Raw genomic sequence first — 17,244 nt, 5'->3', positions numbered from 1 at the left:
CTTGTGGCCGAGATATTTTCCTCATGTGGTGACATCGCTGTGCAAAAGCAGATGGCATTTATTCTTGCACGCCATGGAGTCTTTCTGGAACTTAGTGATGATGAGGAGTGCGAGGAACTCACAGAGATCATGAGCAATGGACAGCTCAACCACAACTTCCTATCCCTTGCCCGTGAGCTGGAAATTCTCGAGCCCAAGGTGCGTATTCTCGGGTTAGGATTGGACATCGGGAAAATATATTGAAAATATTCAAATTGATTAAATGGGAAGAGTATAAAAATGCCATTTACTGTTACTCATCGTTGGGGGGGTTTGGATGGGAGGGATGTGATATGATCTGAAGCTAGAGGTGGTTGGATTCGGATGTTGTTTGGTAGGGACATAATTAAGGTGCTGCTCAAAATGGGTCGCTGTGTTCATTATTTGCTGCTGTTTCCAGGTACCTGAAGATGTGTACAAATCCCACCTGGAAAACAGTCGTTTTGGATCAGCAGGTGGGCAGGTCGACTCTGCTCGTATGAATCTTGCTGCCTCATTCGTTAATGGCTTCTTGAATGCAGCTTTCGGTCAGGATCGCCTCCTCGCTGGTGATGGAAACAAGTGGTTATACAAGAACAAGGAGCATGGAATGCTGAGTGCGACTGCCTCGCTTGGTCTTGTACTCCTATGGGATGTGGATGGTGGTTTGACACAGATAGATAAGTACCTGTATTCCACCGAGGATTACATCAAGGCTGGTGCACTCCTTGCTTGTGGAATGGTGAACTGTGGTGTACGGAATGAGTGTGATCCCGCCCTGGCCCTCCTTTCTGATTATGTTCTCCATTCAAGTTCCACAATGCGCATTGGATCGGTGTTTGGTCTTGGCCTGGCATATGCGGGCTCAAACCGGGAAGATGTCCTTTCGCTTCTACTACCCGTACTCTCTGATGGAAGGTCCACTATGGAGGTAATTGGCATAGCAGCATTGGCGTGCGGACTCGTAGCGGTTGGTTCTTGCAATGGCGATGTCACTTCAGCTTTACTGCAGACTCTCATGGACCGCACTGAAGCAGACTTGCGGGAGACCTTTGCAAAGTGGCTGGCTTTAGGTTTAGGCCTGACTTATCTGGGCAAGGGTGAGGCTGCAGAGACCGTGCTTGCAGCTCTTGAGGTGGCACCACCACCATTTCGTAGTTTTGCGAGTGTGTTGGTGGATGTCTGTGCCTATGCTGGCTCTGGAAATGTTTTGAAAGTGCAACATCTGTTGCACATCTGCAGTGAGCACCTGGAAGGCAAGGAAAAGAGTAGTGCTAGTAGTAGCAGTGGAGGAACGACTGCTAATGCTACCAGTAGTAGTACCAGTAGTAGTAGTAGTAGTAGTAGTAGCAGTAGTAGTAGTAGCAGTAGCAGCAGCAGTAGCAGCAGTAGCAGCAGTGGCGGAGGAACAGGATCAAGTAGCGGTAGTGGAGGAACAGGAAGTGGAGGAGGAACGAGCACAGCAGACGAAGAGAAGACTGCATCACATGGAGGAAGTGGAAGTGACCGAAAAGAGCAGCGCAAAGAGCGTACAAAAGAAATCCCTGCAGAGACAGCTTCTCATCAAGGAGTGGCTGTGTTAGGAATTGCTCTCATTGCAATGGGCGAGGAGATTGGCTCGGAGATGGCCCTGCGTGCATTTGGGCATCTATTGCGCTATGGTGAGGCAAGCATCCGTCGAGCTGTTCCTCTTGCTCTCGCGCTTACTTCAGTCTCTAACCCACGTCTTAACATCCTCGACACCCTTAGCAAGTTCTCACATGATTCTGATGCAGAGGTCGCTCACAATGCCATATTTGCAATGGGTATTGTCGGCAGTGGTACCAACAATGCTCGCCTTGCAGCCATCTTGCGTCAGCAGGCTCAGTTTCATGCCAAGGACCCCAACAATCTTTTCATGGTTCGACTGGCTCAGGGCCTCACTCATCTTGGCAAAGGTACCTTATCACTTTGCCCTTACCACTCTGACCGACAGCTCCTGAGTCCAACGGCCTTGGCAGGCCTTCTGGCAGTACTAATCTCATTCCTTGATGTCCGAGGTACTGTATTAGGCCGCGCACACTACGTCTTGTATGCTCTCGTCGCTGCCATGAGGCCCAGAATGCTTGTAACCTTTGACGAGGATCTCAGACCAAAACCTGTGGCAGTACGAGTGGGACAGGCTGTCGACGTGGTTGGACAAGCTGGTCGTCCCAAGACCATTACTGGGTTCCAGACGCATACTACACCGGTGCTGTTGGCGCACGGCGAGCGAGCAGAGCTTGCCACCGATGAGTATTTGCCACTGACACCAGTGGTCGAAGGCTTTGTCATTCTCCGTAAGAACCCTGCGGCTTCCACCTAGCAGCATTGCTTGCCAGCGTGAGCATACATTTTGTTAAAGGTTGTATGACTTCATCAGTATCTTTATTTTGAACCTATTCATTTTTGGCATGAATGAACTTGGCACGTTCGACGCTAAGTATGTTGGTCTTTATCCCTTCATCTCTGTACATCATTTCTATTTCTGAATCAGACTTGTTCTTGTTCTGTCTCGGAGCCTCGTCTTCCTCTTCAAACGGTTTGGAGGAAGGAGAAATGATATGATTGGATAGCATAGAGGGACTTGGGTGTTATTTGCTGATGGGTCACATTTTTATGCTTTGTATTTTTTTCCCCCCTCGAGCTGAATTAGATAGGAAAATGAACAGGATCTTCTTCGGATAACTTTTTTTTTGTCCTCCACCCCACCTTTCTCATCAAATCCTGATGTTTGCTACTGTTTGTATTGTTTTTGTTCAGAACGGGAATAAAACTACTCATGAAAAAAAAAAAATCCTTGTTTGGTTGGAAATTAATTTTGCTAAGATTTAAAACACTGAAGTTATTTTATATATTATGCATCATGAATTGTCTACCAGGATTGAACAGAGGTTCTGTGGTTAAATTTAATTTTATCTATTGATCAAAAGTTGTGTTTAGCTCGGTTTTATCTTCAACCGAGCTGGTCATTTGCAGCCAGTTTAATAAAAACCAAGATGCTGCAGGAAGTCTGGGAAGAGGGGGTGAAAGATAACAAATAAAGGTGTTTCCCCTAAAAGGAAACCTTTTAAAATATTGTCGTGCGAAGCCTCAGGTTTATACCAGAGGCTCGCGGATGGACCAAAAATGGCTTTAATTGAGGCGACGGCCAATACGGATTTTGCTATGGTCGTGCGGGAGGAAGAAGGAAAGTGGGAGCTGTGGTAAAAGCTTACCTGGAGCGCGCCGACGCAGCTTTGATCCTGCAAGGAAATTAACTCGACACGGGCACAAGCTTTTGAATGGAAGGGGAAAATAATACAAGGGTTTATTAAATAAAGGCAGGGACAGGGCAATTAACTAAAATTCCTAAATTGGTATCCCACACACCAGACCTCAAACACAAACGGGACTGAATCACAAAAATAACACGTTCGTTATGTAGTGTATGTGGCGTGCGGTCTTATCTGGTCTCGTCGTCTTGCAGTGTAACACGGCCCTGCTCGCGTGCCACCAGGCCCCGCTCCAAGCCTTTCGCCGCTCACGAGGTCCGTGCACCAAGCTCCAAAGCACCGAGCACCACGCGTCCAACGCCCCAAAAGCACCACACGGCCCAAAGCACCGCCAGCGATCTCCACACAAGGTCGATCTCCAGTCACGATCGGTCTGCCAAGACGAAGAGAGCGTGCTGCGCAAGATGAAGTGCCGGATGTCCAAGAGGAAGGGCTGCACAAAACAAGAACCGGATGTGCTCTCTCTCAAATGTCGTTCGGCGCGCGCTGATATAACCTTGCCGGTGACGTCAGCCTTGGCGCGCTACCAACCAGCGAATTCCACCGAACCTCCCAGCTTCGCGCCAAACACAGGTCACAGGACCGTAGCGTGGTGATAGCTCGTAGCGTGTAGCGTGGTCATAGCACGTGCTATTTGATGTGGCCAGGCCTGCCGGAGGTGTCGTTGGCGGCGGCCATCATCGGCGGTGTCCCGAACTGGCTTCCCGGCCTGGTTTCCTTTTGCCTGTTCCTTCCGAAGTCTTGTCAGGGAAGGGAATTATTTAATGTTGCGCTAGGGACCGAACTAAGTGTCTACAGGTGTGCATTGCCATGAGGGACAAAGGTTTGATGATCAGGTTGGACACACAGGGGTGTTATTCTTAATCCCTAACTAGTTAACACACGAACATCCTGGTATGTTCATAAGCAGACATCTTAACCTACAACCCGGACTAACAGAACTTATTACAAGGTAGATTCCCTATTGCGACAGTCGAATACCTACCTAGACAGATCTATCTGGCTCTAGATATTGCTTTACCCCCAGACATAACAATATATTGGGAATAGATCAACTATTGAAAAGTAACCATGCGAAATGGATTTTAATTCTACACACTGCAGTCAGATGAGGCGACAAGTCTGCAATCTCAATGTTGTTTGTCAGGCAGCTTGAGGGAGGACTGCATGTTTACAGCTAATATCTGGGAAATTCGGCCCTTGGGGAATGTTGTTGTCTCAGTAACTGACTGGGGTCTCCTTTTTGGCTGAATCACTCCAAGGGCCCAACTTTGTGATGTCAATGTTGATATCTCTACACCCGTTGCTTAGCAACAGTGAAACTTATTTTCCTCCATGGAATGCACAGCCTTATGCCTCTTTTTCCAACACTTACATTTGCACGATGTTAAAAATCTTGGGGTGGGCCAGGTTTCAACCTTCACATGAGGGAAACTAAATGAATGAAAGAAAATTGTGTTCTCCAGCAAAAAACTTGAAAATTTTCTGCAGAGTAACTGAAGGAAAAGACAATTTTTATTTTTTATTTTTTTTGTATACAAGATCGAGGCTCGTGAAAGAGCGAACATTAATCACACAAAGACAAACCGACACATAAAACATATAACATCGGGAGCGGTAGACAAGATGGGGAGAGAGGGGGAAGGACACAAACGCAACATTTGAGAGCAGGGGCCGAGAGACATGGAGACATCGAGAGATCTGTGAGAGGGAGAGGGCTTTGGGGTGGGGGCATGGGAAGGGGGGGGGGGGGTGGGAGAGGTATAAAACATATAGACATTGCCAGGACTTCCAGGAAAGAAGTTGGAATTTCAAACAAGGTGGATCTGGGGTGAATTAGCGGGGGTAGAAAAGATCAAGGTTTTGGATGGGGGAAGATGAGAGATGGTGGTGAACAGCTGTTTTAAAGACCTGGAGGGAGGAGTGGGATTGAAGGGAGTGGGGGAGTTTGTTCCAGCGGCGGGAGAAAAGAGGAATGAAAGAGTGAAGGTGAGCAGAGAGCCGAGATTTCGGCAGTTTAACCATCAGAGGGTTGCTGGCAGATCTTGTGCGACCTGTAGGAATATTTGGGGGACAGAGCACAGAGAGAGCTGGGGGTGCAGGGCCGGAGAGGAGTAGGTAGAAGACAGAAAGACCACCTACCTGCCTGCGGTGAGTGAGTGAAAGGCCCTCAGAGTTAGCTTCATCGCGGGAGATTCCAATAATTCTGAAAGCTTTGGTTTCAACAGCGTGAAGCCGAGCTCGGTGTGAGGCAGGAGCACCGGCCCATAGGGGAGAACAGTATTCCATTGAGCTGCGGATGAAAGCCTTGTATGTGGTGAGGAGCTCAGGTGTGCCGAGGAAGGACTTCGCACGACGGAGGATGCCCAGTCGGCGACTGGCTTTGGAGGCCAGCTTGGAAATGTGGTTTTCCCAAGAAAGATCATGGCAGATAGTGAGACCCAAAAGCTTGAGCGACAGAACTTCTTGGAGAGGATTGTTGAGAAAGTCGATGGGAGGGTTGTCCAGTCGATCTTTTCGGAGAGACATAGTAAGAGTGTGAGATTTGTCAGGATTGAAAGACATGTTCCACTTGTTTGACCAGTCTGTGATTTTGTCCAAGTCTTCAGAGAGTGAGGAGGCTGCAGACTGCCGATCTGAGGGAAGAGGAATGGAGCGGTAGAGAGTGGAGTCATCAGCAAAGAGATAGAGAGGATTTTCCAGAGAGTCGGAGAGATCATTGATAAAGACCAGAAAAAGCACAGGGCCCAGAACACTTCCTTGGGGAACTCCAGCCTGAACAGGAAGGGGAGATGAGAGAAATCCATTCAGGGCCACACGTTGACTACGACCAGAGAGGAAGTCGGCAAGCCATGCATGGAGATTTCCATGGATACCATAGGAGGAGAGTTTGGTGAGCAGACCTGGGTGCCAGACGGTATCGAAGGCACGTGATATGTCAAGGGAGACAGCTCTGATTTCCTGTTTGGCATTGAGGACCTCCATCCATTGTTGAGACAGCAGAAGCAGCATGTCCAGAGTAGAGTGACCTGGTCTGAAACCAAATTGATGATCAGAGATCAAGCCATTGGAGAAGCGGAAAGATTTCATATCCGAAGCAATGATGGATTCCATGACTTTGTTGATAATTGGGAGCAGGCTGATTGGTCTGTAGTTGCAAGGATCTGTTTTTGCACCTTTTTTGAGTAAAGCGGTAATGTTTGCTGATATCTAGGATGCTGGCAGATGACCTTGAGCAAAAGAGAGGGTGAGATAGAGCAGCAGAGCAGGATTTTAGGACCCGTGGGGGAGGGGGGGGGCATCCGTGGGAATTCCATGGGCATGGACGAGTGTAACATTTGGACATCTTCGCTTAGATGTTGCACATTCAGTTTTACAAAATGGTTACTGGCAATTTACCAGATCCACAAATGATGTAATCTGCACAACATGTTTACTTCTGATAACATGTGAATGTATATGCATGCACATGGAAAATACTGCTTGAAATGTCATTACACCACATGTAAAATGTGACGAAGAGCTCAAATCATCTTTGTCTCCGCCCCTATTCCTCCCACATCACGCACACTGCACCGGGGAGTGGATCACCCACAGGGGAGTGGGTCACACAATATTCATTGGTGGTCTCGTTCTGTTCCCTCATTCTTTTATTCATTTTGAAAATGGCAGTTACAAATGACCCTCATGCAATTCATTGATATAGTGCTGACAAAGAAGCAGAAATGACCATACACATGCCCCACATTACACAACCTTGAGCTAAAGACAGCTGGGACTCACGTGATGCATATGGAATGGAGCAGAGCATATTCGGACGTCGAGAACAACTCGCACGCACCAACAACCTGACAAAACAACGTGCGCAACACGTGACTGCATGGGATCATGAAGTGCAGCAACGGACCAGATTCAATCTGTTCCAACATGAACACCTCGACCTCATCTGCAGGTTTGGCACCGGCCTTTGGAGAACGAAGCTCCGCCCCTCTCCCCATGTGCAGCGTACCTAATAATTGCAACTTTTCATTATAACTACGTCCAAAGAATTAAACATTCCGACTATATCAAGAATACAGCTCAAATGGAAAAGTTGCTGGGAAAAAAATTTGTGGGTGGTGTATAAGAACATTAAATGCACCCTTCTGTCCAGCGAAAACCAGTATTACCCTTTTCGTTCCAGCATACAAAATGACATTTTTTAAATTAAAGATTTCAAATAAACCTATTTAAAGTGTACGAGCATTTAAATTAAAAGCAGGTTCGACAAACATTGGTCCTTCTCTCTAATGTTACCCTGATTTCCCAACAAACATGCACACCTCACAATGAATTATGTTCAATTTATGTCTGGTGGGACAAACGAACCCCATCGATGGAATGAATGAAAGTTTAAACAGGATTACCTTTACTTCTGTGTAATAATAATGATGTGTTGGGGTTACCCCATTGGGACATAATCCACAGGCACGGGACCAGTGGGGCTATTGTATGGGAGTGGCGTGCGCGCGGTTGTTGGGGCCACGCCCCCCCGAAGAGTGCTTTTGCTTTATAGCCGGCGAAGCCGGTGTTGTGAATGAACGTGTACGTATTATGTTGAAAAACCAGATTTTGCTGGATCCTTTGAGAATTCCAAGCTTTGACGCACCAAATCGCTCCATGGAGGCCGCCATCTTGCGGATGCGGAGGTATGCATAAAAAATTGCGAAAAAGTTCAATAGGAGTTTGTTTCACCCGTCTTTGTTTGATTCACAATCTTATGCACCTCTAATTTGTAATTAAAATACTTTAAGACCAACCTCGTTCCCTGGGACCGCACGGGCCCTGGTTATCTTCAACGAAAATCGTCACCAAACACCGGAACCAATGAGATTCGAGCATTTGAAAAAATATTTCAAAAAAGCTTATTACCGGTACTGCGTTTCGGAGGCTGAAAACGGCATCAAATATTCTAAAATTGACGAAGAATTATTTTTTAGAAATCTCGCGGCCGTAGGGGATAGTTTTTCACGGCCGGAAATATCCGAAGTTGAGACGGAATTCACCGAATTAATCAAGAAGGAAATTTTATAAATTTTAATCTTATCCAGAATGCAAATGGTGTCATTTTGAACTAGGTACGGTACCGACTACACCTACCTACTACCAACTACCTAACCTACTGATGCCATAGTGATGGGTAAAATAGTGGCAAGAGGCTTTGTCTTCGCTGGCTCATTGCGGCTTTGCAGTCGGGTACTAGTAGGAATATCTGACTGATTGCAACACACGCTTTCAAAATTCTCTCTCGCGGGGCCCGACAGAAGAAAGAACAAGGAATCGTTGAGCACGAACTGATACTGGGATACGTCAGACCTATGTACAGAAGATTGAATTCATTCAAAAAGAACCCGGGTAACGCCGGGTGCATTCAACTGGTTGCTTTATAAGAAATCAAATACCTATTTTAGGGGGGCAACCCCCCTGCTGCACATTTGAGATGTCCATTATGTGAAAATGTAAATTTGAGATGTTATACCACTTGAAAAATAGCATGTGGAATATTCCCCCCAAATGGTAGGCCCACCAGTAATTCAAATTTAAGGGTTGTGCCCACTGACTATATAAACACAGGATCAAACTCTTCGTCAGCAAACTTGACCGGTGACGAAGAAGAAGCACAGTGGAGGAGGAAGAAGGAATAAGAAGAAGAAGAATCGCGCATCATTTAACGGAAGTTCAAAAATTTGAATCCACAGATATAAATAATTTTCCTCCTCGCTGATGTCTGCAATTTTCTTTAGATTTTGTCGTACCCGTATTTGTCGTTGGCGATTATTATTCTCTTTATTCCAATCCTCTGCGCTTTTTATTTGGCGAATTCGAAACTCCAACGGACGGATGTTGTCATGAACGTGTTGCTTGGGAATTAAGTTGGAAAATCAGGTTATTTGGTTCACAAGATTGATAAGAATAATGGCATCGAATTAAAGGTTGTTTAGCCGTTTGGCGTACCCGACGGTGTTGTTTTATAAAAGGTGAACGATCATTTAAATTTGGGACTCGAGATGTGCGTGACGCCGTTACAAACTACCCCAACATGGACCCCATGCGGCAAAACCGGTCGCGCCATGGGAATTTGAACTAAGTTGCGCAAAGCACGTCACATGATGCTATTATTTCATATGAGTGTAAAAACAGGCCTTTTGGATTGTTTTAATAGATGTAATATTGTTGCGAATGATGTGAATATGTAATATTAACCAGACTAGGCGGTGTCATGGCTAGAGCGTTCTGCCGTTCTCTCTGAGGCTGGTAGAGTTTTTAAAAATGGTACGTGCTGCTTCCTGCTTGACGCTCAACATTTAAAATCATCGAGAACGGACAAACCACGACATGTTCATGTTGGCAATGCTAGCGCAGGCTTGAATGGGCCTAATGGCTTCCTGCATGGCTTTCCGTTCCTTATTTATATAATTATAAGAAAACGTGTATTATGATTACTGCGGTAAACTCGGGTGTGTTCCATTTAACCTCAAGCAAGCACTCCAACGAAATGGTTGATAAGGAACGGCTGGCTTGGCAAGCGCTAGCGACCTGCTTGGTAACTGACCACACCCCTGTTCTGCAACTGGGAGGCGCATTGGTCGCCCTGGTAACAGGTGGAACATTACGACTTGGGAAGTAAGTGAAATGAAACGTTTGTTTACTTTTTGCTTCGAATATTATTTATTAGTCAAACCATGACCTATCTTTGAAGGATCATGTTCTGACATACGAGAGTTGAGACACGTATGTGATATGCTAATTATGGAGTCGTGTCCCCAAAAAGACTCATTATTTAGCAACAGGGGTTTTGAGCAATTTAAAAAAAGTCTTTTTTGATCTTTTAAACCCAGGGATTAAACCCCAACCCCGAGAACAGCAAGTAACTTGTATTAGGACAAGCGGTAATTAGTCGGAGAGGGTGTTAATGTCGCTACCACATGAAGACTGGCATCACATGCTGGCATATTAACTTATCAGGCAGGTCAACCCTTCCCTGAGTCATTACTCATTAGTGAGCCAGCTGGGTTTTTACTGAAACTCCATCAGTGACATGGTAATTCCCCAGAGATTAACTTATATTGTAGGGGCTTAGTACACGTAGTATTCATGATGGAAACTGCTAACTGCACATGCAAATGAAGTTGAGAGCATAACACGCAAACCCTGAGTGTCTGGGAGTAGAACCGGCCACGTTGGAGTCATTAAACCAACCACCATAGGGGGAAGGGGGAGATTTGAAGGGGAGGGGAAAGGTGGGAGTTTAGGAGGGGAGGGGGGAGAATTGAAAGGAAGGGGTGAGGGGGGAGTTTTGAAGGGGAGGGGTGAGGAGGAAGTTTGGAGGGGAGAGGGTGGAGTTTAGGAGGGGAGGTGTGAGGGAGGAGTTTAGGAAGGGAGGTGGGCGTTTTGGAGGGGAGGGGTGAGGGGGGTTTAGAAAGTAGACGATTAATGACAAACGAACATTTATTTCAAACTGGGTTTATTGTGATTTTCAAGTCAGAGATCCGTTTGAAAACGTTAGAGGAGGGGTGGATTGAAGGTAAGTTTAGAGAATGTAGAGAGGAAGAACTGTCAGAGATTGTTTTTTTTGTTTTTTTGAAGTGGAATGCTTTGATGAGGAAATTGAAAAAAGCCTTTTAAATTGGAAAAAACAGCGTGTTGTAATATACCACTAAATACAACACTGCAGGGGGAAAGTTTAAACATATTTAAACAAGCATTCTGAGTATTGCGCTGCAATACATGTCCCCTACCGGCAGTCTGTCATCTGGAAAACTGTTGGGGAAATTACCAAGGGTTATTTATCCACAGGTTCTGAATCGTTCCCAATCGGTAATTACCTGAGGACGGGCTCACCTATGATTTGCACTCGGGACTTCGATGTATACACCTTGCAGATAGGTCAGCAGAAGCACGAGAAAATAAGTTGTTGATAAAGAACCTTTCGAGTCGCTAAATATCAGTAATTTATTATATTTTCCGGTTCACGATCAATGATCGATGTGTAAATATATGTTGCTCGGCTTGGCTCCGCCCCTCCGGAAAGAGCGCGCTGTGTTGTGCTGTTGACGTTCGTGAGAGAGGCTGAGGGCGCGCGGTGCAGCTTGAGGAGAACTCGAGAATAAACAAGAGATATCCATTTTTTAAAATATTTTCGTTTAATTAACGATATCTACCAAACCACGTGCCCTATCGCAAATTCCAAAAGGTCATTTTACTAGACTGACATGCTGAACAGATCTGTGAAGTTTCCTCTCGATTGGATCACAAATGACTGAGGAGTTCGGTTTTAAAGGTTCATGCTTAAAAACGTCATAACTCTGAAACCATGTGACACATGACGTCATGCTCGCTGACTTTTTGGTTTGTCATGGGTATGCGATTCTGCCTGCAAAGTTTGGCCTCGATCTGTTCAGCCGTTGCAGAGAAAAAGGGGTTTTCATGTTTTCACGAAAAACAATATGGGGGCCGAACCGCGTGACCTGTGACATCATAATTACCATAAAAATATTCTTCAGACCGAGTCCCCCCTACGGTGAAAATTTGATCTCAATCGGTCCTATTATTGCAGAGAAAATATTTTTTAAAGGAAATTAAAACTTAAAATGGCACCGAGTTAAGGATCATCAGAATTATCAGAATTCCCAAAGTTCAGAGTGCCATAACTTTGTCAAAAATGATCGAAACGTCGTGAAGTTCGAACTCGATCTGTAACTTATCATGAGGAAACGATGTGCCAAGTTTGAAATCATTAGCGTTGTGTTTAGAAAAAAAGTCCGGAAAACTGTTCTTTGCATGACGGACTGACGGACTGACGGACGGACGGACGGACTGACGGACTGACGGACTGACGGACTGACTAACAGACGGAGGGACAGCGTGCAAACCGATAGTCCCCTCCGGTGTACACCGGTAGGGGACGAATAATATTGAAACAAAACCGTGAAAAATAATCTGGGAAAAGTCCCTGAAGTGAGGCGTGGATCTGAGAAAGAAGGAGAAAGAGTTGAATGAGTATGGTGGAAACTAGAGTTGGAAAGGTGAGTATCGGCTGGAGAGGTAGAAGAAAAAGGAGATAAAGGGGGCGGGTAGAGACAACAAGCATGTGGTCTGTGTATTATACAACGCGAGGAGAGAAGGAAATAATAAAGGGTTTTTGTTTTTGTTTTTGTTTTTGTATTTAAAACATTAGACAAAGGGTAAGATGTTTGTGGGAGGTAGGGGAGAAAGAAAAGCAAATCAAAGAAAAAATCGATACAGCGAAGGAAAGAACTTAAATTCACAAAATACCGACGGGGGGAGGAGTTTCGAGGGACCAATCCGCGCACGCGATACGACACAGACAACGATTAAGTACACACAAGTTTGCACGAATTACAAACCAAAACGAACTAGAAACACACAGTAACACATACACAGTAAAATAACCAGTGGAAATTTGACAAAGACACGAATGGGAAAATACTTAAACTTTGATGACATGGAGAGCTCGAAGGATGTTTCTTCGCCGGAGGAACCAGAAGCAAAAGTGATGCTAATATATAAAAGTACAAGATATTACACACTAATATATAAGAGCGAGTTTGTTTGTTCCTTGTATACGTTTCCTAACCCCTGGACAAACTTGCCTGAAATTTGCTGTACCACATCATTTTCACATGAGGAAGGTCAACGTCACAATAAAAACTTTCAATTCTTAATCAAACTGATGCAAAAACATGAAATGACAGTGCTTTTGGTGATCGGGCATCGTACGTCGGGTTCTCCCCTCGGTGGGAGAGGGGCAGATCTTGCCTTGGACTTTGTCACCTCCACATTCCAAGGTGGATTGTCTGTCAGGAATCAAAATAATTGCATTTAAATATTTATATTACCTCTGCAGAATGGAAATTAATATACAAAGGGTGCACAGCTTCTGCGGAGTTACGCTGTGCACCGAGGGGTTGCACACTCCTGCACGACCTTCAACAAGGAAATGAGTAGGCCATTTGGCCTGCCATTGTCATGTTGCACCCCCAAATTAATTGTTTCTACTGCTCCAGTCTTGAAGCCAACAATCTTGATGTTTTACTGAATTTTAAATAACCTGATAGTGCCACCCAACTTGTTGTGCACAAAATGATGAAAAGTCAATTGTCTTTGTTATTTATACATGTGAGGTCTGTGTGCATGCATGTGTGTAATTGAAGGGGAGCATGTCAGAAACAAGTGATGAAAGCAGTGAGGGTGAGGTCCCTGAGGCTTGGTGTGACTTGGACAAGGCCCCGCCACTGGACTTTCACACAGCAGCTTCCATTGGTGACCGAGATGTGATATTTGATCACCTACATGGGTAATTACTGGGTGAAATGTGCCACCGGTAACAAGTGTTTTAAAACCCTGATATGTTTTGAAAGTGTTAAGTTAGCATATATGTTTATAATGAGAGTATATTACTAAAGTGAAGAACATGTATAAATATAACACAAGTCTTTGTTACACATGTGAATTCTTGCTTAAATCTGTCTCTTTGCTAGGAGTGGAAAAGACATGGACTCGGATGTACGAAATATAGGTGGTTGGACTGCATTGATGTATGCAAGCTATATGGGTCATACTGATGTCATAGACGAGCTGCTCAAGTGTGGTGCCGCTGTAAATGCTCGCTCACCTGCAGGATTAGGTCCATTAGCCCTTGCAGCCAGCTGTGGAAACCTCAATACAGCTACACTTCTTCTCAAGGTAACCGCTAGGTCCATGCAGACCTTATCAGTTGATTCGGTGTCCGAGAAACACTGTCTTCGAATTAATAGAGACTCAAATAATGTGTGTATATATATATATATATAATCCCTACTGTGTTTTTGTTCGACGATCTTCTAGTTTGTTCTCTAGTTCATGTGTGATGTTCATGATATTCGTTCTAGTTCATGGTATTCATGCGTGACTAGTCTTTTTGTACTTGTGTGGAATTTTCTTTCAATTCAATGTTGCTTTTCTTTCACTATTTAGGTATAACTGTTTTTGCATCCAATTGAAGCTTTGTTTGGGTGAACAGTAAGCCTAAACTAGGCCATAGTTTTGATGAGATGGGGAGGACAGTTGTGGTGCAGTGTATGAAGTGTTGTGTTGCAGAAGGGTGCAGAAGTGGACTTTGTTGATTATCGAGGGTGGACACCATTATTGCTATGCTGTCGGCTTGGTCATGATCGCCTTACCGACCTCCTTATCAAGCATCATGCTAACCTAAACCACCGGTACTCTGTGGCATCAAGCACCAAAAAAATTGTGGAGAGGGGGGCAAGTACCAAATTAGGTTTATTGCTGATATTTTATACACTAATACATGTACTCAGACTATAAACAGCTGTGCACATGTGACAGCTGCATGTTACTGTCACAAGTCATACAATAAATGCAGAAATCTTAGTGCATTCCACAATATTCAGCATTCAGTTATATAATATATATATATATATATATATATATATATATATATATATATCTGTGCAGCGTCTGTCTTGTGTTGTGTAGTCTTGTCACTGAACTACTTTCTCAAACTTTTGTGAAATCGTACCAAACTTCTGGTATGCACATATCTCTCCCGTCGGTATGTCCTAAGGGTATTGTTTTTGAAAAATGTTCCAATTTTGTTTTTTTGGGAATTGTTTTGGGAAAAAAAAAAATTTTCAACTTAAGTTTTCAACTTCAATTGTTTATAAAATGTGATATCACGTATATTACAAATACATTTGTGCAAAATAATTGTTTGAATTATGATTGGTTTAAACCATGACAAAACGGCAACTCGGGTGCAGTCATTTATCTATATATCAACACATCTTGGCGGTGTCTGTGTTGTCACTTAACGACTCCCTCAAACTTTTGTTTCCGTGGTTGGGGAGTGTTTTTAATAACGTTGTGGTGGTTTTGAATCACGTGGTGGTGAGGTATTTTGAATAATGTGGTGGTGACGTATTTTTAAATCACATGGTGGTGAGGTGTTTTTAAATCACATGGTGGTGAGGTGTTTTTAATTATGTGGTGATGAGGTGTTTTGAATTACTTGGTGGTGAGGTGTTTTTAAATGACGTGGTGGTGAGGTGTTTTTAATTACGTGGTGGTGAGGTGTTTTTAATTATGTGGTGATGAGGTGTTTTGAATTACTTGGTGGTGAGGTGTTTTTAATTATGTGGTGATGAGGTGTTTTTAAATGACGTGGTGGTGAGGTGTTTTTAATTACGTGGTGGTGAGGTGTTTTTAATTATGTGGTGATGAGGTGTTTTGAATTACTTGGTGGTGAGGTGTTTTTAAATGACGTGGTGGTGAGGTGTTTTTAAATGACGTGGTGGTGAGGTGTTTTTAATTACGTGGTGGTGAGGTGTTTTTAATTATGTGGTGATGAGGTGTTTTGAATTACTTTGTGGTGAGGTGTTTTTAAATGACGTGGTGGTGAGGTGTTTTTAATTATGTGGTGGTGAGGTGTTTTTAATTATGTGGTGATGAGGTGTTTTGAATTACTTGGTGGTGAGGAGTTTTTAAATGACGTGGTGGTGAGGTGTTTTTAATTTCGTGGCTGTGAGGTGTTTTTATTACGTGTTTTATGGCTGTGAGGTGTTTTTAATTTTGTGGTGGTGAGGTGTTTTTATTACGTGTTTTATGGCTGTGAGGTGTTTTTATTACGTGTTTTATGGCTGTGAGGTGTTTTTATTACGTGTTTTATGTTTGTGAGGTGTTTTTAATTTTGTGGTGGTGAGGTGTTTTTATTACGTGTTTTATGGCTGTGAGGTGTTTTTATTACGTGTTTTATGGCTGTGAGGTGTTTTTATTAAGTGTTTTATGTTTGTGAGGTGTTTTTAATTTTGTGGTGGTGAGGTGTTTTTATTACATGTTTATGGCTGTGAGGTGTTTTTAATTTTGTGGTGCTGAGGTATTTTTATTACGTGTTTTATGGCTGTGAGGTGTTTTTATTACGTGTTTGATGGCTGTGAGGTGTTTTCAATTTCGTGGAGGTGAGGTGTTTTTAATTTTGTGGTGGTGAGGTGTTTTCATTACGTGTTTTATGGCTGTGAGGTGTTTTGAATTACTTGGTGGTGAGGTGTTTTGAATTACTTGGTGGTGAGGTGTTTTGAATTACGTGGTGGTGAGGTGTAATCGTCCCAAACTTCCAGTCTGTACCTACCCCTCCCCTATGTGTGTGCTGAGGGGTTCTTTCTTGAAAAAAAAAAAAAATTCAACCTAAACTGCCTATAAAAATGTAATATCACAAACACAACAAATACATTTGTGCAAAGTAATTGTTTGTATTATGATTGGTGTAAATCATGACAACACAGCAACTCAGGTACAGTCATTATCCTCAACTAAAATAAGCCCGTTCGTCAGTAACGACGCGCTCGCCTCACCAAGCTTGTATATATATATTGTTGCGGATCTCTACGTCGGCCTTCTTCCCCTTAAGAAGGGGGGATTAGTCCCCTTGTTCGTGACTGACCGACGTGAGTCCTGACGCTGCACAGCTCCCTCCGGAGAGGCAGGAGCGCAACCCCGTTCGCGACCGCGGACAGATGTTAATTGCCGAGTGGTTTAGCAACCGCGGCACTAACTATTAACAAGAACTGACCCGATTCGTAACATTGGCCAAATCGTGCCACAGGTATTCAATGAGGGAAAAGACAAGGACGAAACGGATGTAAAGGAAAGAAGAGCAAAGGTAGGAAGAACAAATATGATTTATTACTAACTATTTACACAATTAAAGAAACCAAGGAGAAGGAAGGATAATAAAATAATTTACAGAAGGATGGAAGAACCAGAAGGACACAGTGCAATTTTAACTTACCTAAACAGTCTTACTTAACCCCAGGACAAGACAAAAGACAGACTACGGTCAGACTCACACGAATGGATGGATGACAGGAATGGCAGG

General features: G+C 44.0%; 2 protein-coding genes across 3 annotated transcripts in view; both read left to right on the top strand.

The window, feature by feature from the left end:
• PSMD2 (proteasome 26S subunit ubiquitin receptor, non-ATPase 2) overlaps positions 1 to 2,835 on the top strand; it is a 12,321-nt gene extending 9,486 nt beyond the window's left edge. Inside the window, exons 2-3 of the mRNA XM_068124842.2 lie at positions 1 to 198; positions 440 to 2,835. The exon at positions 1 to 198 is cut by the window's left edge and continues 498 nt beyond it. Of these exons, the coding sequence (XP_067980943.2) occupies positions 1 to 198; positions 440 to 2,362 (2,121 nt within the window). The 3' untranslated portion in view covers positions 2,363 to 2,835. The remainder of the gene's footprint in view (positions 199 to 439) is intronic.
• A 6,702-nt stretch (positions 2,836 to 9,537) lies between these two features.
• The window catches only part of ANKS3 (ankyrin repeat and sterile alpha motif domain containing 3), a 53,691-nt gene continuing 45,984 nt past the window's right edge, over positions 9,538 to 17,244 (top strand). The window contains exons 1-5 of one of the 2 annotated variants that reach the window (XM_078782142.1): positions 9,538 to 9,623; positions 9,831 to 9,974; positions 13,526 to 13,668; positions 13,853 to 14,057; positions 14,451 to 14,572. In XM_078782142.1, coding sequence (XP_078638268.1) covers positions 13,532 to 13,668; positions 13,853 to 14,057; positions 14,451 to 14,572 — 464 coding nt within the window. In that variant the 5' untranslated portion in view covers positions 9,538 to 9,623; positions 9,831 to 9,974; positions 13,526 to 13,531. Of the gene's footprint in view, positions 9,975 to 13,525; positions 13,669 to 13,852; positions 14,058 to 14,450; positions 14,573 to 17,244 lie in introns of both variants that reach the window. The other variant, XM_078782145.1, reaches the window with a different exon arrangement.

This window comes from Myxine glutinosa, chromosome 1, assembly GCF_964187855.1.
Source record: "Myxine glutinosa chromosome 1, kmMyxGlut1.1, whole genome shotgun sequence".
NCBI classification, from domain to species: Eukaryota; Metazoa; Chordata; class Myxini; order Myxiniformes; family Myxinidae; genus Myxine; species Myxine glutinosa.
Note: the sequence above shows the minus strand (reverse complement) of the source record. Positions and strands in the feature narration are given on the sequence as shown.